Source organism: Tyto alba, unplaced genomic scaffold (genome assembly GCF_018691265.1).
Source record: "Tyto alba isolate M040663 unplaced genomic scaffold, T.alba_DEE_v4.0 Super-Scaffold_12, whole genome shotgun sequence".
NCBI classification, from domain to species: Eukaryota; Metazoa; Chordata; class Aves; order Strigiformes; family Tytonidae; genus Tyto; species Tyto alba.
The window spans coordinates 6,236,402-6,259,337 of record NW_024881274.1 but is presented as its reverse complement, the minus strand read 5'-3'; the positions used below and the strand labels follow the sequence as shown (position 1 = coordinate 6,259,337).

Below are 22,936 nucleotides of genomic sequence, written 5' to 3'. Positions count from 1 at the left end.
GGATGTGCAGCCCACGGCGCTGTTGAGACAGCAACAAAAGCACAAGGGGAATGTGAAAATTCAAAGGTTTGGGCTCCAAATGGTGCTTGGCGGGGGGGGGGGGGGAGATCACGCTGCTGCCCCCGAGCCCGGGCCCCCGCACGCTGCTCCCCTGCACCGTCAAACCCAGCTCCTTTTTGCAGATCTCCAGCCACAACCGGGAGGGTTCATCTTCTGGGCAACAGGGTGATGGCTGCTTCCCCCCGCTTTGGGACCATTCTGGGACAGGGAGCGGGCCCATCGCCAAGCGCCGTCTTCCGCACGTGGAATTTTTAGTTCATTGAAAACCTTTTTCCAGCGCAGCGTAACTGGAGCGCGGGCCCAGACACTGCAGGGACAGTTCAGCCAAAACCACCTGGATTCAGGAAAAAACAAACAATTCTCTGAGCTCCTCGTGGCTTCCAAAGTTTGTCCCAGGCTTCCTGGAAGCGCGGCTTTTGGTTTTGGTTCCTGGGTCCGGTTCCAGCCATTTTGTAATAAACCCGGCCCCTGTCCCGGCCGGGCTCGCGCGTTTGCTCCCAGCAGCTCCCACGGCCGGTGGGCGCAGCCCCGTGTCCTCAGGCACAGCAAGACCCTGAAAGCCACCGATGCTGCAGCGTGTGGCCGGGCTGTCCCTGGCGACGGGGACACGGATCCCACCGGCGCCCACCCAACCCCCTGCGTGGGTGCACAGACACGCGTGCACTTGCGTGGGCGACACACCGAGCCCCGTGGCAGCGGGGTGGGTGGCAGCGGGGCGGCCCCGGGGGGTTTCTGCCCAGAAACATCCTCGTCCTGCGCGGGGGACGGGGAGCTGCTGGCTGCTGCGGGTTCGGAGCGTGCGGAGCTTCGCCCCCCGAGGCAATGGGGACCGGTTCACCCCGCACCCAGAGCCACCCCCGGGCAGTGCTGGGGGGGCAGCAGCACCGCCTGCCTCCCCCAACCCGACACCGCAGGGTCCTGCGCATCCAGGCTGCCCGGCACAGCCCTGCCCGGGGGTCCCCGCTGGCAGCACCCCCAAACACACAGGGGGGGTGGGGGTGTTCGGTTTCCTCCTGTCACCAGCTTCCTGGTGACCTGCAGAAGAGGGAAAAGTCCCCAGCCCTCCCTTGGACAACAAGGAGGAGCAGCAGCACCTGGGGGAGCTGGGGAGGGAGGCGGGTGCCCCCCAGTTCACAAGCGTCACGGGCAAACAAACCACCCCCCCCAGGCCCCGCAGCACCAGCCCCCACATTCCCGGCAGCCCAGCAGCGGCTCTGCCAAAGGCACGCACACACACATTTCTCCAGCCAAACCAGTTCCCAAGCCCAGCCCGGTGCCCCCCGCAGCCGCCAAGGCTGGGAGCAGGCAGAGGGGGGGCCCCGAAGGGGAGCCCCGGGGAGCCCCAGCCCCAGGCAGCCGTCGGTGCGGGGCCGGGGCGCTGGGCCGGGCTCCAGGAGAGCTGGCGTCTGCCCTGGTCCGGCTGCCGATCTGCTGCGCCAGCAAATTACAGCGCTTGGCTACATTGGCTGCCGCCGGCCGCCTTCGGCCCAGCTCCTCGGCGTGTTTGCACAACCCCAGGCACCGCCGGCCGCGCAGCTCCGCTAACCGGAGCGTTAGGCTGGCGCCGGCCCCAAACAACACCCCCGGCCCCGGGGACCCAGCTGTCCTCTCGTGAGGCGACCGCAGGCAATGCCACCCCCCCTCCCAGCCACCCCGGCCAGCACGTCCGCCGCAAACACCGTGAGACAACCGAGCCGCGGCCGGGAGACCCCGGGCAGCCGGGAGGCACGTGGCCGCCGGCATTCCCACGCTTGGGCATCTCCCAGCTGCGTCCCCTGACACCCTTCCAAAACTCTGAGCGGAGCCGGTGGTGCTCGGTGCGTACCGGCACCTGCGCGCACGTCTGCATGTGCCACGGGCTGGCACGGTGGCACTGCCTGGCCACGAGCGCGTCACCCTGGTGCAAGCCGGTGCCTGTCCCTGCCCTCCCCTGAACTTTGAAGCCCGTCCAGTGTCTCATCCCAGCCCGGCACCGTCTCCTGTCCCCGCCGCTGCTCTGTGCCGCTGCGCGGGGCCGGCGGTGACGATCCTCGCTGCCCTCGCGGTGGGACCGACCAGAAGCTGAGCTGGGACTCACAAGGAGGCACGAAATCCTCCACTCCCCGCCCCATCCCTGCTCGGCGTAGCTCTTCCTGACGCTTTGTGGGTGCCTGGGTTTTGGGGGCTGCTGAACCCTGAACCCAGCGCGGTGTCCCCCAGCCTGGGGGGGGATGGCACGGCCGAGCCTGTCCCCACACCGGTGGGATTCCCAGCACCGGCCCCCAACCCTGTGGGCTGCAGATGCCGCTGAGCGCAGCCAGGCGCTGGCCCCGCTCCCGCAGCCCAGTCCCGGGATCTACAAACCAGACACTCTTCAGCTCCGGTATTTTTTCCGCTTCCAAGCTGCCCCGAATCCAGCCCCCCCACCCTCCCCAGCTCCCCCCCGCCCGGCCCCCCGTATCCTGCTCTGCGGCCCCTGGCAGAGCGCTGGCAGGTGCCTATGGAGGTGCCCAAAGGGGGCCCCTGCCCGGGGGGTGTGAGGAGCAGCCCAGGGCCCAGCCTGCGCCCACGGGAGCTCGGGGAGAGGAGCGGAGGGTCTCCTGGGGAGCAGGGACCCACCGGCGCTCCGGGGTGGTGTCCCTCACTGCTACCGAGACTCCCTCCTCGCTCACCCTGCCGGCAGCTGGTGCAGCCACGCTGCTCCCCAAGAAACCATCAAATATTTGGGGGGGGGGGGGGGGAGGGCTGGAGCCGGAGCCATCCACAGCCCCTGTAGCCATGGCAAAGAGGGGGCCAGGCTTTTGTGGGTGCACGCCTTGTACCCCTCGTCCTGGAGCACTGGGCGGTTCCGGGGTGCTCTGCTCCCACCACCAGCACCGGCACTTCCCAGGGCCGAGGAGCCGGCGCTGGTCCCACTGGTGGTCCCCGGGGACGGGGGCTCGGGAGCCGGGGTGCGCTGGCAGCGCGGCCCAGCAGCTAAACCTCCCCCGGGTCGGGGCTGCGAGCGCCGCTCCTGCACCCTCTGCCGGGGCTCGAGATGGCGGCAGGAGGGTGCTGAGGTCACGGGTGCTTTCTGGTTTAATTCGGCTTGCTTGGATGGGGAGTGTTTCCATACAGCTCACCCTGGCACTACAGGAACAAAGCGCCCAACTGGGTGGGATGTCCAGGGACCCCTCGCTCCTCCTCTGCTTTGCTCCCCCCACTCTTCTTTAAAGCAATGCAAAGATAAAATGCACTTGATAGAAACACATTAAATAACAGGGAAAATTAAATATAGTAATTACCTTTTTTTTTTTTTTTTGACAATACAAAGGTTCAAGTTTACTGCAAAAGAGGGTTGGTGCTACATGGGAGACCGAAGGGATGGGCTTGGCCCAGGAGGAACTGACAGAAATCACACTGGCGTGGAAAAACGCCGCTGGGGTTGGGGAGCCTTACGCTGGTATATGAGCGTGTGTAAATACAGCCTTAAACTACAGGAGAGACGATATAAATCACTGGAGCCCTCTGAGCTGGACACAAAATGAGCCCTGGCGAGCACCGGTGCCCCCAGTCACCCCCCTGGCCACCCCAAAACTGGGAGAGGCTCCGCTGGATCTGCCAGCGCTGCCCGGGAGGCTCTGGAGGGGCTGAGCCCACTGGGCTGGGGCTGCCACCACATCCTGCACCCCACTGCTGTCTGCTGGCGCGGCCACGTGGGACCCGCACCGGGACCAGCCATGGTCCCCAGCAGCACCTCCCCGCGCCCTGGGAACCCCAGCCTTGCACTGGGGGGTCTGGGGGTTCCAGCAGGGACCTCCAAGCAGGCAGGCAGTGGGGCAGGCACGGGGTCTGGCAGGGCACGGGGGGGGCAGGACGGGGGTCCGGCACAGTGCCATCCCAAGCAGGGGGGCTGGCAGGAGCCCGGTGAGGCACCGAGCAGGGATGCAGCCGGCAGCTCGACAGCTCCGCAGGACGCTGCTGGGGCCAGCGCTTTGCAGCAGGGCAGGGGCAGGAGCGCAGCCCCACGGGACCCGTGGTGGAAGGCGCTGGGGCCACGCTGGGACACGTGCAGCTGGGGACACGGGGCGTGACATGGGGACACTGTCACCCGACCAAAAAGCCAGGCGAAGCCGTGCCGGTAAGCTGCAACGCTGAGCCCAGCGTCAGCCCCTGTCCCGGCTCGCTCTGCCCTCGCCGGCCGGCCAGCACGATGGTGGCACTCGCCAATCCCTGTCCCCACCCGTGTCCCCGCCGAGACACGCAGGGACGTCACCCCCAGCCCCGTGCCGGGGAGCTGCTGTGCCGCGCTGTGCCGTGCCGCGCCGCGCCAGGGAGCTGCTGGGGTCCAGGGGGGCACAAGGGCGTTTCACTAAAACTGAAACATTTTGTGCCTTGGCACCTGCCGGCATGGCCAGGGCAAATCCACACAGAAACCCAAAACCTCCCGCTGTGGCCACAGAGCTGGGGGGGGGGGGGGTGTCTTGGAGGGGGGTGATTGGCAAAATCCCCTCCGCCTTTGGCATGCTTGCCATGGCAGCCAGAATAGCCGTTTCTCACCTAAAAGACATTCAGGTGAAAAATTTCCAATCCAGCTGGCTCCCACAGAAGAGCTTCAAAAAAAACGGAAAAAAAACACCCTACAAAAATAGTTACAATTTCTCAGCTGAGAACTTTGTGCTGGCAAAATCTGCAGATCCCATCACTGAGACGTTCCAGAAATTCATCCCAGTTTTGTCATGTTGGCCAAGTTGGAAGAAGAGAAGACAGAAACCATCACCAGTGGTGCCCCGTTCTGCGGAGATGGAGGATTTCAGCCTCAGGGGCCACACGGTCAGTTTTAAGATCACACCAGCAACATTTTTTAAATATTAAAAATCTTTGGGGAAAAAAAAAAAAACAAAAAAAAAAAAAAAAAAAAAACACCACAAAAGAAGCCCTTCCTGCTGGGAGAAATTTCCTGGGCATCCCTCGTCCCCCGACCCTCCCTGCAGGGATGCACCCCTGCACACCTGGGGGTGCCCGACCCCCCCTCGCCCCAGGGACGGGCAGGGGGACACAGGATGGATGGGGGGGGGCAACGCTGCGGCCGCCACCTTTGTCCCTGCACGGGGAGCAGGATGGGGCTGGGCCGGGGGGCTGGGGGGCGGCAGCGGGGAGGGGGAAGGTCTCTTATCGCCCTGTGCGGCTGCGATGCCCGTCACACCCACACGCTTTGGGTGAGATGGTGGCAGGGAGGGCCCTAGGCAGGTGGGGAGGGGGGGTGTCTCCAGGCCCCCCCCGGTCCTTGCCCGGGCAGCCTCCCGCCGCCGGGGAGGGCGGGATGAGGCACTTCTGCTGCCACAGGCAGAGGTCTGGGGTGGACAGCAAGGCACTGTGGGTGGGGGTGCTGCTGTGGCACCCCACGAGGGGCTGGGCCGGGGCAGCAGCTGAGCCTCTGCCGCAGCCGCCGGGCTCTGGGTGCCCCGGCCACGCCACAGCATGGAGGGGCCGGGGAGAAATCCGGTGGGGGGGGGGGGGGGCACAACGGGATGGGTGGGCAGCAGCATCGTGGGTGCTCTCCACTCGCTCCACCCCGGCAGCCGGACCCCAGCCCCGGGGCAGCATCTGTCCAAGCAAGTGTCCGTGCGGGATGGAGGTGCTGCTGGCACGCGCCGGGGACCCCTCGGCGGTGGCAGCTAGTGCTTGTGGCACAGGTCGTGGTGCCGTGCCCCGTGCCGTGGGCAGCCCGTGGCGCAGAGCGCAGTGGCGAGCCGGGGTGCGTGCCGGGATCCCCCGGCACCGGGGAGCTGCTCGGCGCTCACGTCCCCTCTCTTCCTCTCCTACGCGGCCCCGGGGGGTGTCCTGGCCGCGGCACGGCGCGGGGCCGCCGCGGTCGTGCTCACATGCTGTCCGCCAGCTGGTGACAGTCCAAGTCCCCTTTCAGCTCCAGGAAGCCCGGCAGCTTCACCCCCGTCTTGCGGTCCACGCACCAGCACTTGCCCCGCTGCCCGTCCAGCGCTGGGTGACACTGAGGGGATGGGTTCGGTGAGGGGGTGCCCAGCCTGGCCCCCAGCCCCGTGGGCTGCCAGGCTGGGGCAACCAGGGGCTCTCACAGGGGCTTTGCCACCCCCATCCCACCCCAGGGATTTTGCAAAGGGCCCCACAACACCTGGAGGGCGATTCCCACCCATGCAGGAGCCGCGGGTGGGCTCTGCTGTGCCCCGGCACCAGCCCGTCCACCCGTGTCCCCCTCCCAGCCTCACCCTGGCTCTGCAAAAATGCCCCCGCGCGAGCGGCACCCCCAGCACGGGCGAGAGCCCGTCCTACCTGCTTGGGGTGGAAGTTGCCGTTGCGGTCGCAGTTGGGGATGGGGATGACGTACAGGTCCTCATGGGTGCGGGTCTGCGAGGCCGCCAGCCTCTCCAGCGCCCGGTGCAGCTCGCTCTGGCACGAGCCCTGTGCCTGTGGGAAGGGGGGGGGGGGGGGGGGGGGGGGGGGAGGGCAGGCGCTGAGCTGGCAGCGGGGCTGGAGAGGCTGGCATCCCCCCACCCCAGCACCTCGACCCTGGAGCACGGCCCAAAGGTGCTCAGCACCCATCCTGCCCCCCCGGCCCAGCGCCGCCCCGGTGCCGCCCGCCGCAGTGCTCACTATGGGCCGCGTCTCCTCGCGGTGGTACGGGCTCCCGCTGTTGCGCATCTTGTTGCCGTTGTTGACGCGCTTCGCCTGTTGCTTCTGCAGGCACTTGCGGTCGTGGATGCTGCAGGGGCTGAAGCTGTTGTTGGGGTGGTCGATCTCCTCCTTCTCTGCAAGGACACAGGCCGGGGAGGGGTGGGGGGGGACACACACACTCAGTGCCCTGGGGCATCCCTGGGGACAGCGGTGTCCCCGCGGTGTCCCCAGTGTCCCCGCGGTGCCCCAGCCCCCACGAAGCAACTTGCACCCCCAGGCACAGGGTGCAGCCGGTGCTGCTGGACCCCCCACCAGCCTCCCCGGTCCCCCCACAGGCGTCACCCCCAGCCCCAGGTCCCGTCCTGCCCCTGCCACCGCGCTGGGCTGAGCTCTCCCGGCAGCTGGGAAACGCTCCTGGGAGTTTTTACGACTCGTTAGCCGCGATTCACGGGCTTGTTGCCCTGCATCTGTTATTCTGGGGTTGCAAATGCACGCTGCGAGAGCGCCGGGCAGCCGCTCCGGTGTGCTGCGCGGCACGGGGGTCTGGCTGGGCCCTGGCCAGCCACGTGCCACCAGGCATCGGCTGCTTGCCCACGGCACTGGACCCACCAGGCTGGAAGGTGACCCCGGGGCACACAGCCAGGGAGCCCCAAGAAGACCCCGGTGCCCCCAGAAAGCTGCCTCTGAGGAGCTACAGTGGGAATGGGGACACAGGGGAGGTGCTGAGGACCCGCCAGGCCCGGGGCGGCACCGGGCACCGCAGCCAGGAGCAGAGCCGTGCTCTGCCACGGGGCACAGCCCCCGCGAAGACATGAAAGAAGAAATTCCTGGAATAAGAAAGTTAATCTCCCGCGGGGCCAATCCCGAAAGGCGGCGCTTGGCATCCTCGCCTGCGCCAGGAGCGCAGCCAAACTGCGATCCCAGATGTTGGCAGCTGGATGGAGCATCATGAGACCTGAGCTCTTGGTGCAACTTTATTTTTTAAAAAGCTGCCAGTCCCTCCGGTTTGGGGCCCATTAACACTCTGCAGAGCGGGGACACCCCGGGGAGCCACGGTCCCGCCTGCACTCGGAGCCACGTCAGGCACAGCCCGAGCAGCATTTTGACTCCCAACCCGCCTGGGCTGTAAGAGGAAAGCGGCCAGGGCTCCCTGCCCGAGTCTAACCCAGAGTTGGGCTTATATTAATCAATATTGCAGCCGGCAATGGAAAAATCCTTCCCAAAGCAGGCGGGGGGTGGTCACGGTGCAGCATGGGTGGTAGCACCCAGGGGCTCTGAGCACCAGGGACGGAGCCTGCCGGGGTGATGCCCGGTCCTGGCCGTTCCCGCAGGCAGCGGGGTCGGAGCCGCAGCCTCCAGCCTGCACCTCCCATCGGCACCTCCCGCGGCAGCTCCCCGCCAGCGAAGGGCTCCTGGACCAGCTCCCAGCAGCCCGGTTAAAGTTCACAGCAAAGCCCCGATCAAAGCCTTCTCCTTCGTTCGTGTTATTTGCTTTTTGTTTAATCTGTCAGATTTTTTCCAGGAAACGGCTCATGCCCTTGAAATTTGAAACACAAACCCAAAGTCCCCAGGACCCCGCGCAGAGCTATGCCAGCCCCGGCTGTGGCACAATGCAGGCGCTGGCAGCAGAGTCTGGCCGGGGGCTCAGGGGGCTCAGGCAGGGATGTTCCTTCCCTCCCCTGCCTTCCCCCTACGCCTCACGGGGAAAAACACCAGGAAGAGCCAGGCAGAAGATGTGGCACCAATGGGGACCACTGTGCCAAAGTCCCGGCATCTCCTGTGCTGCTCCCGCCCGCGGAAAGGCAGCACTGGGAGGCAGCGCCCACTGCCTGCTCTGCCCCGAGGGAAGCCCTCACCCAGCCCCAGCACGGACAAACAACCCTCCTCCCCCCACCAGCCGCCTTCAGAGCGTCAAATCTCTCGGCTTAAATAAAACCAGATGCCAATAACATTTTCATAAGGTCACATGAAACGTCGATGCCTCCGGGCAGCCAGGAAGCTCTTGCCAGCACTCGGCTCTGGGGACAGAGCTCTGGGACCCGCGGTCCCCCCGACTCTCACACCAGCTCCAGGATCCCTCCCTGCACCCGGGATCGCCGCAGTCCCTGGGGCGATTTTCCCACCCGCTCAGCAACACGCAGCAGCTGGAGGAGCCTCTTGCCTCCCTTGGCAATCCTCCTGCACCAGCCGGATGAGGAAACTCCTCATAGCCACGCACAAAGGCACGGAGAAGGGAGCCTGGGGCGGTGGAAGCCCCTCTGCTCAGTGTGGGGTGGGAAGGGGCGCAGAGCAGCCGCCCCATCCCAGCAGGAGGAGGGTTTCTGCCCGGCCTTTTGCTCGGCCCGCAGACAGGAGACACAAACGAGTCATTCAGCGTCGCCTTCAATTAACGGGAGCTGCAAATGAGGTTGGTCACATGCCGAACTTGTGATTCACCGCGCTGAGCCCGAGGAAGCAGCGAAGGGCTCCGGGCTCCACCGCGCGGCTCCGGTGGGAGGAGAGCCCCGGGCAGCGGGCGAAGCCCTGGGGACCGTGTGTGTGTCCGTGGGAGAGGGACAAGTGTCAGGGGTCCCTGCAGCCCCAGCCCCACTCCCCCCCACACCACCAACCCAGGTGCAAAGGACCCCACGCGCCAGAGGGGACACGTCCACGTGTCTGCAGCCGACACGGCCCATGAGGCGCAGGGAGTCCCAGCACGCTCCGTTTCCCCGCCTGGCAGCCCCGGTGCCGCCTGCGGGTGGTCCTGGCAGGGCCGCGGCACAGCGCCGGCTCTCTTGGCTGCGGGGGCTCTCCACTTGGCAGGCGCCGGCGCGGGGAAGTCTGCGTTCATCCTGCTGAGCGCTGGCTCCGGCAGAACGTGGGGAGCTGGGGCACGGGGGTGGCTGGGGCACAGGCACCTACTGCCCCTTGGCCAGGGACACCGGGCGGGAAGCCTGGCCCATCCCCATCCCCTGGGGACACGCCGCTGAGCCCCGCTGCGCTCAGACACAGCCCAGCACACCCACAGCTGCCGGCTCAGCACCCAACGTGAGCCTGACGGAGGAGATGCGGGCGAGGGAGCGAGGGATGCAGATGATTGTCCACAGGGACCAGAGCCGCGCTGGGAGCAGCGCCCAGCCCGGAGAAACCTGAGCCCAGGCAAAGGCCAGACCCCATCCCAGGGCAACAGCCTCGCCCGGCCCCCTGACCGGGTGACAAGGGGCAGTGACAGATGCACTTGGGGTGGACGCTGAACCCAGCCTGTCCTTGCTGCCTGCGCACTGGGCAGCCGGGGCTCGGCCACCGCCGTCCCTGCCGGTCACTGCACACAGGAAGGGAACAGGATCCATCCCAGCCACTGCTTACAGCAACCACGTGGGATGAACGGCAACTCCCATGGGGTCAGCTTTTCCCAGACATAATTATTTACCCAGCATGAAATCACTCATCATGTGTGCTGGGGAAAAACGTCCTCGCCTCTTCCCGCCTGCCACACGTGGGTTCAGCCATCGCCTCTCCCGGGCACCCTCTGGCTGTGCCGAAAAGCCGCGGCTGGAAGCTCCGGGGGCCAGCCCCATCACTGTGGGATGCCCTCGGAGCCAGCCCGGAGCTGGCAGGCAGGGACCAGGGTCCTGCACAAGGTGTCCAGACCCGCAGCCTTGGGAGAGGGTCTCGGGTCAGGAGAGCGGCCACCCGCGCCCTGTCTGCCTGGAAAGTCCCGTCCCACGGGTGCCTCGAGTCCCAGGCGAGCAGAGAGGCTCTTTCCTGGCGATGGAGCTGGGAGCCATGGAGCCATCGCCCAACCCCTCGGAAAGCCCAGCCTCAGCCCAGCCCCCCCCCCCACCGATCCCAGCCTCTTCCCTGGAATGCGGAGCCCCCCAGGCCGAGCCCCCACACAAAGTGTTTACTGTACGAGCTGCACGTTAACCGCTTCCCAGCCGCCTGCCCGCGGCGGCCTCCGCTCGCCCGGCACCCGCTCAGCCCCGGGGGACGCAGGCGCAGTTGGGGGGCACCTGCTAGGGACACCCCTGCCCCTAAATAGGCATTCAATTCCCTTCTGCTTACCCGGAGGGGACCGATCGGATGCACCGGCCGTGCCGGGGTGCTCTCGCTGTGCCAGGCAGGGCTGTGGGGGGAGCGATGGAGCCTGCAGCCTCCAGCCCCACACTCCCACTGGCTCCAGGCTGCCGGAACAGGACAGGGACCCACGGCTCGGACACCCCACTGGGACCTTCCCACCGGGGCCACACCGAGCAAAGTGCTGTGGGGTGTCCTGCCAGGCTGTCCCGGGCAAAGGGGCTCACCGCTGTCCGCTCCCCCGTCCCGCCACCTGCAATGCTGCAGGCAAGCGTGGTGCCCAGCGGGCCAGCCCAGCTCCCACGGCCACCCACCCATCCCCAGCAAGGCCAAAACACCATGGGAAGGAAGGGAAAAAACTGCAAGTCTGTTTCCTAAAGGCTCTGGGAAAAAATGCTGCGTTACACGGGGCACAGCCAAAACCAACAGGCCTTGGCAGCCCAACACAGCCCCGGGCCAGGGAGCCCAGACAGCTCCTGCAGGATGTGGGATGAGGACAGACAGGCAGGGCAGGGGGTCCCCGCAGCGGACCCCATGCCGAGCACTCACAGAAAACCCATTCCTGGAGGGGGGCTGCTGGAGGGGCCCATCCACAAAGGGCAGTCCTCATCAGGGGGACACCGGCAGAACTGCCATGGACCAGCCATGCCAGGTGGGAATGGAGCTGGGATCGGGCCCTCGGGATGGATGGGGACACTGCTCCAGCCCCTTCTGCCCCACGGGGAGCCCTGGGTGACCCCGCACAGGGACACAGGGCGGCTTGTGGGCCGTCCCGTGGCGGGATGCTGCTCCCCATCTCCAGGGGGACGTGGTCCCCATCACAGCCCACAGGCCGGGGAAGGGGGAGCGCAGCATCCAGACCCACCAATGGGCCAGCCCCACTGTCCCCACGCTCAGCCCCCGGGAGCGGCTCCGTTCCCACTGTCAAAGCCACAGCGAAGCTCTGGGGCTGGGCTCCCACCTCCGGCTCCGCTCCCGGCCCCCAGCCTGAGCACCAGGAGGGTGGCAAGGGACCACGATCAGCACCTGCGAGAGGGTCCTGGGCCAGACACACGTAGGCAGAGCCTGCAGGCAGCGGGGTTCTCCCACCTGGCCCTGCCTGCACCCCGCTGCCCCGGCCAGCTGTGGGAAGGACACAGCTCCTGGCAGCGTCCCGAGCCCAGCCGGAGCTGTCTGCGAGGGCCGCAGGTGCCCCGAGGCCTCTTCCTCGGTTCCTCCCGGCAGTGCGGGCAGAGCTGCCGGCAGCATCCCGGGGCAGGGGCAGCGCAGGGGTCACCGTGCAATGGGAGCTCCCCCGGCAGCTGGGACCTGTCCCCAGAGGCCACGGGTGCCTGCGGGACCCCGAGTGACGAGTCCCTGCGAAGCACCCCGCTCCAGCACGCGTGGGCACTGGTCGTGGCACTGCAGTGCCCGCCGTGGGTAAGGACGGCACGAATGTGACCGGGCTGTGGATGCTCGGGCAGCTCAGCACCGCTCCCTCCCTGGGACGCAGCCCACCACCACCACCCCCCCCAGACTGTCCCATCCCGGGGTGCTGCAGGGTCCCCCCCCAGCTCCCGGCCCTCCAGCCCCAACTCTTGCCAAGCGAGCGGCGAGCGCGTCGGTGCAAACGGGGGCCGCGGGCCCCCCCCCGGGAACTCCCCCCTCGCCCCTCCGCCGCCCTTACCTGGGGGCTGGAGGCTCTCCTGGATGGCCTCGACGTCGGCCAGGTCGGTGCAGATGCCCTGGCCGTGCATGAGGGTGTGCAGGGGCCGGGGCACGCCGCGGGGGGGGTAGCACCGCAGCCCGGCGCCGCAGCGGGCGGTGTAAACGCCGCAAGCGGTGCCGCGGCCGAGGGCGCAGGTCGCGCAGCAGCCGCAGCCGGGCTCCCGCACCAGCTCCGCGCAGCCCTGCGGAGCTTTGCACCGCGCCAGCCGCTCCTCCGAGCACGGCGGGCACTGGATCGCCTCCTCGCCGCCTCCCGGCCCCGCCGCCGCCGCCGCCAGCACCAGCAGCACCAGCGGCAGATCGCGCCCGGCGGCCCCGCGCATGGCGGCTCCGCGCCCCTCCGCGCCCCTCCGCGCCCCTCCGCGCCCCTCCGCGCCCCTCCGCGCCCCTCCGCGCCCCTCCGCGCCCCTCCGCGCCCCTCCGCGCCCCGCTGCTGGCGGCGCTCGGCTGGCGGCGGGCGCGGGGCGGCGGCGGCGGCGGGCGGCTTTATGCGGCCCCTGGCCACACCTCCCGCCGCCGGCACCGGGGCCACCGGCGGGGCCGCCCCCGGGAAGCCACCGGGGAGAGTCGCTTCCCTCCGACGGGGGCGGCGGCACCGGCGGTTTCAGCACCGGGGCCGCCGGCGCCGGGCAGCCCGGAGCCCCCCGGCCCTGTGACACACGCCCCCCCCCCCCGCCCTCCCTCCCCCGGCCGCAGCCTCCCCGCCACCCTGCCCGCCGCCGCCCGTCCGCTCCGAAGAGCCACTGGGATGGATTGGGAGAGGGGGGGGGGAAAGCATACGGGGCTGCATCGCGGGGGGGGGGGGGGGCTGGGGTCAAGACCCCCAGCGTGGGGCAGCCCGGGGTGGGCTCCGGGTCCCGGGGTCGGGAGCAAAAGCGCTGCCGGCAGCACCGGCATCCCGGGCAGCTCGGGCCCGCTCTGCCAGGGACACCCCGGGGCGGCACCGCCGGCTCCCCCCCCCCCCGGCCCCGCACCGGCCCGGGATAAGTTGAAAGCTGCCGGCATCTAGTGGCTATTTAGGAAAACGGGGAGACAGACGGGCGGGGAGCCCGAGCATCCCCCACCACCACCAGTGCCCGCAGTCCCCGGGCAGGGGCAGCTCAGCCAGCGCCGGGCTCAGGGCAGCCGGGGGGACCCGCCTGGCCGTGGCGGGGGGGGGGGGTGGGCTTGGACACAGCTTGGGGTGAGCTGAGCTCTGGCACAAGCTGACTGCCCGGCTTGAGATGCCGCAGTGCCAAGGCTGGCCTCACACGGGTGGTCCCCATGCACCCAGATTGCTGCCGGGGGGAGGGGGGGTCAAGGGCACAGACCCCCCCTGTCCCTGTGGTCAGGGGTAAGGCAGAGACTTGCTGAACTGGTGCCATGGGACCAGGAGCGGCTGGGCGCTGCGGGGAGCTTTGTCCCGCATGCCCAGGGACACACCAGCACAGCAGCAGCTGGGTGCTGGCCGTGTCACCACGGTGGCCCTGGTCCACACCGGCAAAATCGCCACCCGGCACTGCACAAAGGCTGACGAGATGACCCCGACCATCCCCAGCGCCAACGGGGACACGGTGCAGCCCAACAGGAAGGTGACCGTCACCCTGCGCTGGCCCTGCCGAGGAACCGACTGCGCCGCTGGAGTTTGCGACCGCGCTCCGCACCCCGTAACATGGCAATTAACAGTCATTAAACACTGAGACATCGGGGCTCGCTGCGGGGCCCTGGTGCTGGGCTCGGTGTAGTGGGTGGGACAAGGGGAGCAGAGACAGCCTGTCATGCAGGGCCTGGGCTGAGAACCCCAAATTCATCTCAGGGGTGAGTAAGGCTAGTGCTCACACCGGCGTGTTGGGGCTCGAGTGCCAGCACTGGTGGCACTGGCCGCAGGGGCTCCCAGGAGCATCTTTTCTCTCCCTTGCAGGGGAGCTGGGCAGCACCAAGCGTGCAGGCGGGTGGGACTTAGAAGGGGGGCAGGGGCCGTGTCCCCCACAATCCCCAGCCCCCCTTCTCCCCTCCCAGCTCGCACAGGGGCCACCGGCACCCAGCGCCGCTCCAGAGCCCCTGCCCTGCCTGGCACTGCTGCGCGGTGGCCGTGACTCGGGACAGAGGCACCAGCCTTGACACGGTGGCCAAGGGGGGGCCCAAACCCAAACAGGTTCCCAGGCCCACTGGGGCCGCGGCTCCTTATCAGGCCTTGGCAGCGCCCAGCGCCCGCTCGGGAGATTGTTGTGTCTGCGGGCAGAGGCAGCGGGGCAGCGCCGGCCTCCGGCGGGACATGCAGGGGACAGGGACGCTCTCGCTATGCAGCCCTGGGGGCCGTCCCCCCCTCCTCTGGCCCAGCACAGCTCCTCCAGGTCCTGGTCTCAGCACTATCCTGCGAGATGGAGAGGGGCTGGGCTGGTGCACCCCACAGCCACGTTGTCCCGCACCCCGACCACAGCCCTGCAGCTAAGGAGGGTGCTCGGTGCGTGGCCGGTGCTCGGTGCGTGGCCAATGCTCAGTGCAGCCCAGCTCCCCGCCTGTGACGGGGCAGCCCTGGGCCCCCATGCCCCCAGCCCTGGGGACCTGTGGGCTCCCAGCATGTCCTTCCCAACCTCGGTGGCTCTTTGGGGTTCCTGAGGCTGGTGGGGGCTCAGGCTGCTTCCCTGCAACTACCCCACGCAGCGTCTGGAGCAACCCCAGCCAGGGCAGGGGCAGGAGTGGGACTGGGGGTTAGAGGGGGCTGGAGACCCCCAGCCAAGGGGGGCCCTGAAACAGCTGGGGAGACTCAGGACCCTTTGCACCCGCTGTGGGTCACGGTGGCTGCGCACGCTGCAGGGCTCAGCTGTTGCACCCGCTGCAGGACCCCGACACCCCCGGGGCTCTCGCAGCCCAGACCCCAGGGCTCAGCCAGGCTGACCGTGAGCTGGGCTCCGTCCCCTCCCAGTGCCAGGCACCAGCAGCCGGGCAGACCCCGCAGAGCACCCGGCCGATGCTCCCTTGCTCTCAGCCACCCCTTCCTCCACTCCCCTCCTCGCTGGTTTTACTCCCCGTTTCCAGGCAGCATCTCCTCCCCAGCCCTCTCTCGCCTCAGTTCCAGCAGCTCCTGGCCCTGGCTCCCTTCCCCGCAGTTCCCGGCTGCCCTCCTTGCCCCTGGCCCGTGGGGCAGAGGGTGACCTGGCCTCCTGGGTGCTCAGCCCCCCCCGGATGTGGCCCGTGGGGTGCGGGTGCCGGGGCGGGCGAGGGGCGGGGCGGGCGGCGCGGGGGCCGCCGTGATAACAGCGGGAGCCGTGCCGGGGCCGTGGGACCAGACGGCGACGGTGAGCGGGATGAGCCGAGCCCCCCCGTCCTGGGCAGCCTGGCCCCGGGGCAGCAGCATGGGGTCCGGCGGCCCCCGGTGCCTCCTCCGCGCGCTCTGCATCCTCTCGGTGCTGGCCGGGCGCCTGCCCCCCACCACAGCCCAGTGGTTTTACCCCCTGGGCTCAGAGGACACCACACCTGATCCAGACACCAGCCCCACGGCCCCCACGGAGCCCATCCTGGACGGGGAGGAAGGTAGGCATGGGGGGGGGGGGGGGGCACAGCTTCCCCGGCACCCCCAGCTCCTGCACCCCAGCAAGGAGGGGGCACCTCTGGCATAAGGCTGGAGGGTGAGGCGTGGGGGTGCCGGGGTCCAGGGGTGCTGGTGGCACCTCTGTGGCTACAGATGGTGCTGGGAACTGGGAGTGGTGTGCCACCCCCGTCCCCCTCCAGCCCTGCCATCTCCTGCGCCCCCCGTCCCTTTGCTCCTGCAGACGGAGATGCCGGCGGCGTGGAGCCCACGCGGAAGGTGCTGCTGAGCAAACCCCCACTGGCGACGGCCCCCAGACGCCGGGAGCCCCTCGCCAGGGGAGCTGCGAAGGGTCCGGGCCATTCCCCACCACGCACACGAGGCCAGGTGCCTTTCCCCGGGCAGCATCCCCCTCCTCAGCTCCCCCAGCCCTCCCAAAACTCCCCAGCTGCTGCCGGGCCCCTCGCCGTGTCCTTCCCCTTATCTGTGCCCCGCTCCGGCCCTGAGCCACGGCTCAACCGCCTCTGCCCCCATGGAAAGGAGCCGTGGCAGCTCCCCGCGTGCCCCCACATGGTGCAGCCCCCGGGCAGCACTGGGGCTCAGCCCCCACCCCAGGCTGTGGGCAGCCACGACTGTGGGAGGGTCCCACGTGCCCCCCAGGATCCTCCCGAGCCCCGCACTGAGCTCTCCCCATCCATCCTTGCAGCACCGACCCACGGCCACCCAGGAGATCTTCGAGGGGAGCGCGGAGGAAGAGGAGTTCCTGCAGATCAAGGTGGTAGAGGGGTCCTGGTGCCCAGGGGGGCCGTGAGGGGCAGCCTGGGATGGGCCCCCGGGTGAGGGGCTGGCTAGGGACAGTGCTGGGGGTCTCACACTCAGCCCATCCTCTCCTCCGCACAGACAACGGCGAAGGGGCTGCCCCGGCGGGTGCCCCCAGCCCTGGAGAAGGACCCTGCCCTCCAGGTGAGAGGTGGGCATAGGGCACCCGTGTCGGACCCTGCAGCTGGGGGTCCCAGCCCGCAGCTCACCGCTCTCTCCCTCCCTCCCCCAGATACACAACGGCTCCGGCTGCATCTGCCCCGTGCGCCCCGGCCCTCCTGGCCCAAAGGTGCGGTGGTCCTCCCCGGGGAGAGGCACGGGGGGCTTGGGGACACACAGGGACCTGCTGGGAGAACTCCCGTAGCTATTTTGGCTGTGCAAAATATTTTCTGCTCAGGATTCAGACTCTCGCTTCAGGGTCTGGGTTTGGGGGTGACTCAGGTGTCCCCTGGCAGGGGGGCAGAGGGTCCCAGCAGTGGGCGTCAGCGGAGGAAAGCACTGGGAGCCAGGAGCCAGGCTCTGTCCTTCCCTGACAGGGAGAGAAAGGCGACCGAGGGTCCCCGGGAGAGAAAGGCCAGCCCGGATTCTCTGGGGAAAGAGGGAAGTCCGGCAGCCCGGGGCAGCCAGGTCACCAGGGTCCTCGGGGCCCCCCGGGTCCGCCGGGACCCCCGGGACCCCCGGGACCCCCAGGCACGTGGGGAGCCAGGAGCCCACCTGCACCCGTAGCCCTGCCCGAGGGGTCGGTGAATGAGGTGAGTGCCGGGGGGGAGGGCATGGTCAGGCGATGCGGGGGTGGGTGAGTGATGCCGGTGCTGGCTGCGGGGTCCGTCTGCGGCTGGACTGGCAGGGATGGGGGGGCTGGGGTGTGTGGCCATGAGGGTGGGCAGCCCGGGGGAGGGGGACCAGGGGATGGGATGCAGCTCTTCACCGACTGTGCTCTCTCTTTCCTCTCTCCCTCAAACCCCACAAGCAGCTGGGAGCATCCAGCCCTGCGGGAAACCCAGGACCCCCAGGTCCCCCCGGGCTGCCCGGCCTGCCAGGACCCCCAGGCTACCCAGGCCACGAAGGGCCCCCGGGGGTCCCTGGGCGGGAGGGGCAGCCGGGACCCCCAGGCCTGCCAGGGGCTGTGGGACCACCCGGTTTCCCCGGGGCTGAAGGACCTCCGGGGTCTCCAGGCTCAGCTGGGCCAGATGGACCCCCGGGGGCACCAGGGCTGCCAGGACCACAGGGTCTCCCCGGGGTGCCTGGGCACGAAGGACCCCCCGGTCCCACAGGACCTGCGTCGCTCCCTGGCAAACCAGGGCTCCGAGGGGAGCCGGGGTTCCCCGGACTAAAGGTAAGGGGGTCCCAGCCCACCCACAGCCCCGGGGCCAGAGCAGAGCCAGCGGGGTGGAGACGGAGCAGCCAGGCTCGCCGGCCCCTCGCTCTGCCCCGGTGGGGAGCAGCCCCCAGCACCGAGCCTGTCGGAGGGCTCCGGGGCTGCCCCAGCCCTGCTGCTGCAGGGCCTGGGGGGACCCGGGGTGCTGAGTCCCCCATGCTCACCACCCCCCGCGCCGTGTGCCGGCAGGGTGAGAAGGGCGAGCACGGACTGCCGGGCATGCCGGGGAGCCCTGGCCGGACCGGAGAGATGGGGTCCCCGGGCATGCCCGGTCCCATGGGGCCGCCGGGGCCACCGGGGGACTACAGGGTGAGTAAGGGGGTCCCGGGGTTGGGGGTGCTCAGGGGTGGGGGGCAGTCCCTGCTCATCCCAGCACGTTCTCTCCTTCCAGTGTGACCCCCACCACGCAGGGCACCGCGGGTCAGCCGGGCCGCCGGGCCCCAAGGTGAGCCAGGGGAGTGGGCAGCACTGGCAGCGGCAGCGAGGGCACCGGGATGGCATTGCCTGCGGCCGCTCCCTGGGGCCGGTGCCAAGGCCCGGCAGCTCTGTGGCGGGTGTCCCCCCCGTGGAGAAACACACGGTGCTGTGCCGGGGGTGCCCGGGGACCCCTCGCCCCGCGGCACTGACAGGACCTCTCTGCTTTGCTTCCAGGGAGAAAAGGGTGACCCCGGAGAGCAGGTTTGTAGCCATGGGTGCCGGTGTGGGGGGAGCTGGTTGTTGGGGGGGTCCCGTCCCCACACCCTAAGTGTGAAGCCCTGAGCCACACACGCTGTCCCCGCTCCCCCGCTGCTCTCTCTGTGCCAGGGCAGCACCAGCCTTCACCTCGCCTCGACGGCACCACCGGAGCCCCAAAAGAGGCTGGGGCACGGGGAGGGGGAGAGTCACACCATCCCCTGGGGCACATGCAAATGCACACATGCACACTCCCGTGCACACACGGAGCGTGCACAAGTGTGCACACCCACACAAGCATGCAGGGCACCCATGCACACACACACACATGTGCACACACGTGTGCACCCCTGTGCACACACACGGCGTGTGCGCACACCCCTCCCCACCACCCAGCCCAGCCTCTAATCGTGCCTCTCTCTGCGGTTCACCCAGGGGTGCTGCTACGGGGAACACGGGTGCAAACCAGGCCACCTCCCCTTGCCCAGCACCGGCAGCCAGTCCGGCTCCTGGGTGCCCATCAGTGGGTACCACACGGTGAGTCCTCAGGGCTCGTGGGGCCCCGTCACGGTGAGGGGTGCCCAGGGACCCCAGCCTGGCCTTGGGGGCCCTGCTGCTGGAGCCCAGGCAGCTCTGCATGCCCCACGCCACGGCTCACCCCACTGGCAGCCCCACCGAGCACTCAGCCCCAGCTGGGATGGAGGGAGGGAGGATGGAGAGGGGGAGGATGGAGGACGGAGAGGATGGAGGATGAAGATCAGTCTCGATCTTCTCTCTCTTTCTCTGCAGGGCGGCAAAGAGGATACAGAGGTTTACGGAGCGATCATCCCTCATGTGAGAGACACTGCCTGGCTCGCGTCTGCGAGCTGCCCTGGCCCGCGGAGCTTCAGTCCTGGGAGGGGAACGGAGCGGGGAGGATGAGGGAAAGCAGTGGGGTGTCATATAGCTGCCCCCCAAAAGGCAGCACCAAAATAGCCCAGCCCAACCTCCACATTGCTCTACTGCAGGGTCTTCGAGGTCCCCCTGGGAACCCTGGGCCCCCCGGGCCCCCCGGCCCCCCTGGAGCACCAGGTCTCCTCTACCTCAATGTAAGGCCCAGCGCAGGCTGTGCACACGCCTGTGCCAGAGCACACACACGTGTGAGCGTGCACAGCACGAGGGGCTCTTCACAAACCCGCCTGTCTTTGCTTCCAGAGGGTTTACCCCATCCGTGCCCAGCCACCCTGCAAGCAGCCGGTAAGCCGCAGCCTCTCTGTCCCCAGGAGAGACCCTGTCCCCTCCCCATGCACCGGGAAGGGTGTCCCTGTGCCCAGCGGCAGTAACGGGCCCCGCTTGCCTTCGCAGGCAGCCGGCAATACAGGCTGGCCAGCAGGTAAGGGCATTTCTCAGGTGTTTTGGGGCCTCCTTGGAAACACCTTTTGTGAAGTCTTGCCTCCCTTCCTGGGCACCGGGGGCCGTGCCACCCTGCACGGGTCCCCGGAACCACAGCTGGCTCCCACCCAGCTTCTGCCGTCACCTCATCCCTGCGGGGCCGGCTCCCGTGGGAGCATCTGGGCACTTTGCCCGGGCACCTTCTGACCCCTCCACCCTCTCTGGGCTCTCCAGATGCTGACGTCCCTCAGACTGAGCCACCGGACTCCCACACCGATCTCCGGGTGCGTCCTGGCTGCGGCGGTGGATGAACCCCCCCCCCAGACTGTCCGGCTGCCCCGCAGCCGGGCCCTGAACCTCTCCATGCCCCCCAGCGCCAGACGTGGGTCTTCAGGTCCAAGGAGCTGATGCTGAAGTCGGGCAGCGCCGTGCCCGAGGGGAGCCTGGTCTACGTGCGGGAAGGGAGCAGCGCCTTCCTCCGGACCCCCACGGGCTGGAGCCGCCTCCTGGTACCGTGCACCGAGGACACCCCTCGGGGTCCCTCGCAGGGTGGGGGGGCCAGGGTCCAGCCCTGGGAGCTGGTACCGGGCTGGATTTGAGGCTGGAGCAGCAGAGCCCAGGGAAGGAGCCGGTTCCTCCGCTAACCCGTCCCTCTGCTCCTTGCATTGAGCAGCTGGAGGATTCGGAGTCGCTCTTCGCCGGGGACGACCCCTCCGCCTCCACCCCACAGTACCAGGTGAGGGGTGCAGGCAGCTGCCAGGCCCGCTCGTGTCCCAGCAAGGGGACAGAGCCCTCCTTAGCCTGCCAGGGGAGGGGGGAACACAAGCCCCTGTGGGACTGTCCTCTCCTTTCCATCCAGGAGGCGAAGCAGGTGAAGACGAGAGATCCGGACACGGGGCCGTCCACGCTGGCCCCACCGGACTCGCTGGTGAGCCCCGAGGCAGGTCCAGCCACGCCGGGAGGGACGTGCCGTGGGGACGGGCTGTCGGCAGGGCAGCGCCAGCCCGGCACACGCAGAACCGGGCGTCATGTTGGGATGGGGAGGGAGCTGCACCCGTGACACCCTTGGCACAGGGATGGGTGTCCCCAGGCTGACCTGAGCCGTGTTATTCCAGGCCCAGAAGGTGGAGGGACAAGGGCTGCCCCAGATGCTGCCAACCACCATCGTCCCACGGATCCCATCAGTAAGCAATGCCTGGCCCTGGGGGGTGGGAATCAAGTGGCCCAGCCGAGGGAGAGGTGTCAGGGGGACCCTCCGTGCCTGGCCAGCACCGCCGGAGGCTTGCACCCTCCCGGGCAGGGGGGAGAAGAGACCTCGACGCCCAGCTGTGCCCGAGCCTCCCCGGCACCCTGCCTCCCCTCCCCAGCTCCGCCTGGCCGCCCTGAACGTGCCCCTCGCCGGCGACATGAGCGGGATCCGCGGCGCCGACCTGCAGTGCTACCGGCAGTCCCAGGAGGCTCAGCTCTACGGCACCTTCCGGGCGTTCCTGTCAGCCCCCACCCAGGACCTGGCCTCCATCGTCAAGAGGACGGACAGGACCCTCCCCATCGTCAACCTGAAGGCAGGTACCCCCGTGCCCCGTGGGGGGCTGCTGGCAGCACAGTGTTGGCGGGGGGATCCTTGCCTGGTCCTGCACTGAGGCTGCCGCACCCCGGCTCTGCTTGGCATTTGTGTTTTGGGGAGCGGGGAGGAACCCAGAGCAAGTTATTGCCCATGTGTGGTCAGAACAAGGGCATCGTGCCAGTCTGCAGTTCCCGGCTCAGCACCACCGCTTGTGCCCACAGGGCCAGCTGCTGGCCAAGTCCTGGAGCTCCCTCTTCGAGGGCCAGGCCGGGGCGGCCCCACGGAGCCCCATCTACTCCTTCAACGGGCGCAACATCCTGACAGATCCCCTCTGGTGAGTCCGGCCGTGGGGCTGGCGCTGGCAGAGCACCCCCAAACAAACGCACCCCCCCCGCTAGGAACCGGGGCTGCTGTGGGTCCCAGCCCTGGCGCTTGCACGGGTGCCAGGACCTGGTGCAAAGAGCTGGAGGTGTCTCGGGGGGGGGGGGCATCCCCCAGCCCCTCTCACCCCCATCCTCATCCGCAGGCCTCGACGGCTGGCCTGGCACGGGTCCACGCCGCGGGGTGGCCAAGCCCGCAGGCGGGATTGCCAGGGCTGGCACAGCTCTGGCCCCGGGGTGGGTCTGGCCACCCCCCTGGGCGAGGGCAGGCTGCTGGCCGGGCAGCGGCACAACTGTTCCGAGGCGCTGGCGGTGCTCTGCGTGGAGGTGGCCTTTCCTTACCGGCACATGTGGTGACCCCCAGCCGCACGTCCCAGGCAGCCCCTGCCCCTACCCCCGCATCCTCTGGGGCTGGGGAAACAGCCCCGGGAACCCTGTGGGCAGCGCTGGGGGGGGGGGAACCGCAGCGTCGGAGCTGTGCAGGAGCACTGAGAGGAAGCCGACCCCGCAGCCGCGTCGTGCCGTGCCAGCCCCGCAGATCCCCGTGCCGTGGGGCAGCAAGGTGATGCCAGGCTGTGCCCAGCTGCCTCCCTGCACCTCCAGCGAAGCCACTGCTGTCACTGCCCCAGAAATAAAACCACAAAAAAGTTGGTGTTTTGGATGACGCCCAGCGCTCTGTTACAAGGGGACGTCGCCTGCCGCAGCGAGGGGCGTTGGGAGGGGCACGCTGCAGCCAGCCTGGAGACTGGGGAGGGGGACTGGAGCCACTGGGATCGGCACAAACCGGGCGGGGGGCAAAGGAGAGGGGCTGC

The 22,936-nt window shown here is 68.7% G+C and overlaps 2 protein-coding genes across 2 annotated transcripts; one reads left to right on the top strand and one right to left on the bottom strand.

Moving 5' to 3' along the window:
* Window positions 1-3,306: 3,306 nt before the first annotated feature.
* Window positions 3,307-12,784, bottom strand: IGFBP4 (insulin like growth factor binding protein 4). Its single transcript, XM_042787293.1, has 4 exons — window positions 12,392-12,784; window positions 6,649-6,803; window positions 6,328-6,462; window positions 3,307-6,028 (listed from the first exon to the last, which is right to left on the bottom strand). The coding sequence occupies exons 1-4, from the start codon at window positions 12,753-12,755 to the stop codon at window positions 5,900-5,902; spliced, it is 783 nt and encodes a 260-aa protein (XP_042643227.1). The 5' UTR covers window positions 12,756-12,784; the 3' UTR covers window positions 3,307-5,899.
* A 2,935-nt stretch (window positions 12,785-15,719) lies between these two features.
* Window positions 15,720-22,564, top strand: LOC116964466 (collagen alpha-1(XVIII) chain-like). The gene is made up of 23 exons (XM_042787231.1): window positions 15,720-15,945; window positions 16,185-16,327; window positions 16,647-16,715; window positions 16,841-16,903; window positions 16,992-17,048; window positions 17,296-17,511; window positions 17,733-18,095; window positions 18,327-18,446; window positions 18,529-18,582; window positions 18,789-18,815; window positions 19,245-19,346; window positions 19,599-19,643; window positions 19,817-19,897; window positions 20,004-20,045; window positions 20,154-20,181; window positions 20,415-20,464; window positions 20,555-20,689; window positions 20,854-20,916; window positions 21,040-21,108; window positions 21,296-21,364; window positions 21,548-21,742; window positions 21,966-22,078; window positions 22,271-22,564. Exons 1-23 carry the CDS (start codon window positions 15,720-15,722, stop codon window positions 22,479-22,481), a joined length of 2,541 nt encoding a protein of 846 aa, XP_042643165.1. The 3' UTR covers window positions 22,482-22,564.
* The last annotated feature ends 372 nt before the right edge of the window (window positions 22,565-22,936 follow it).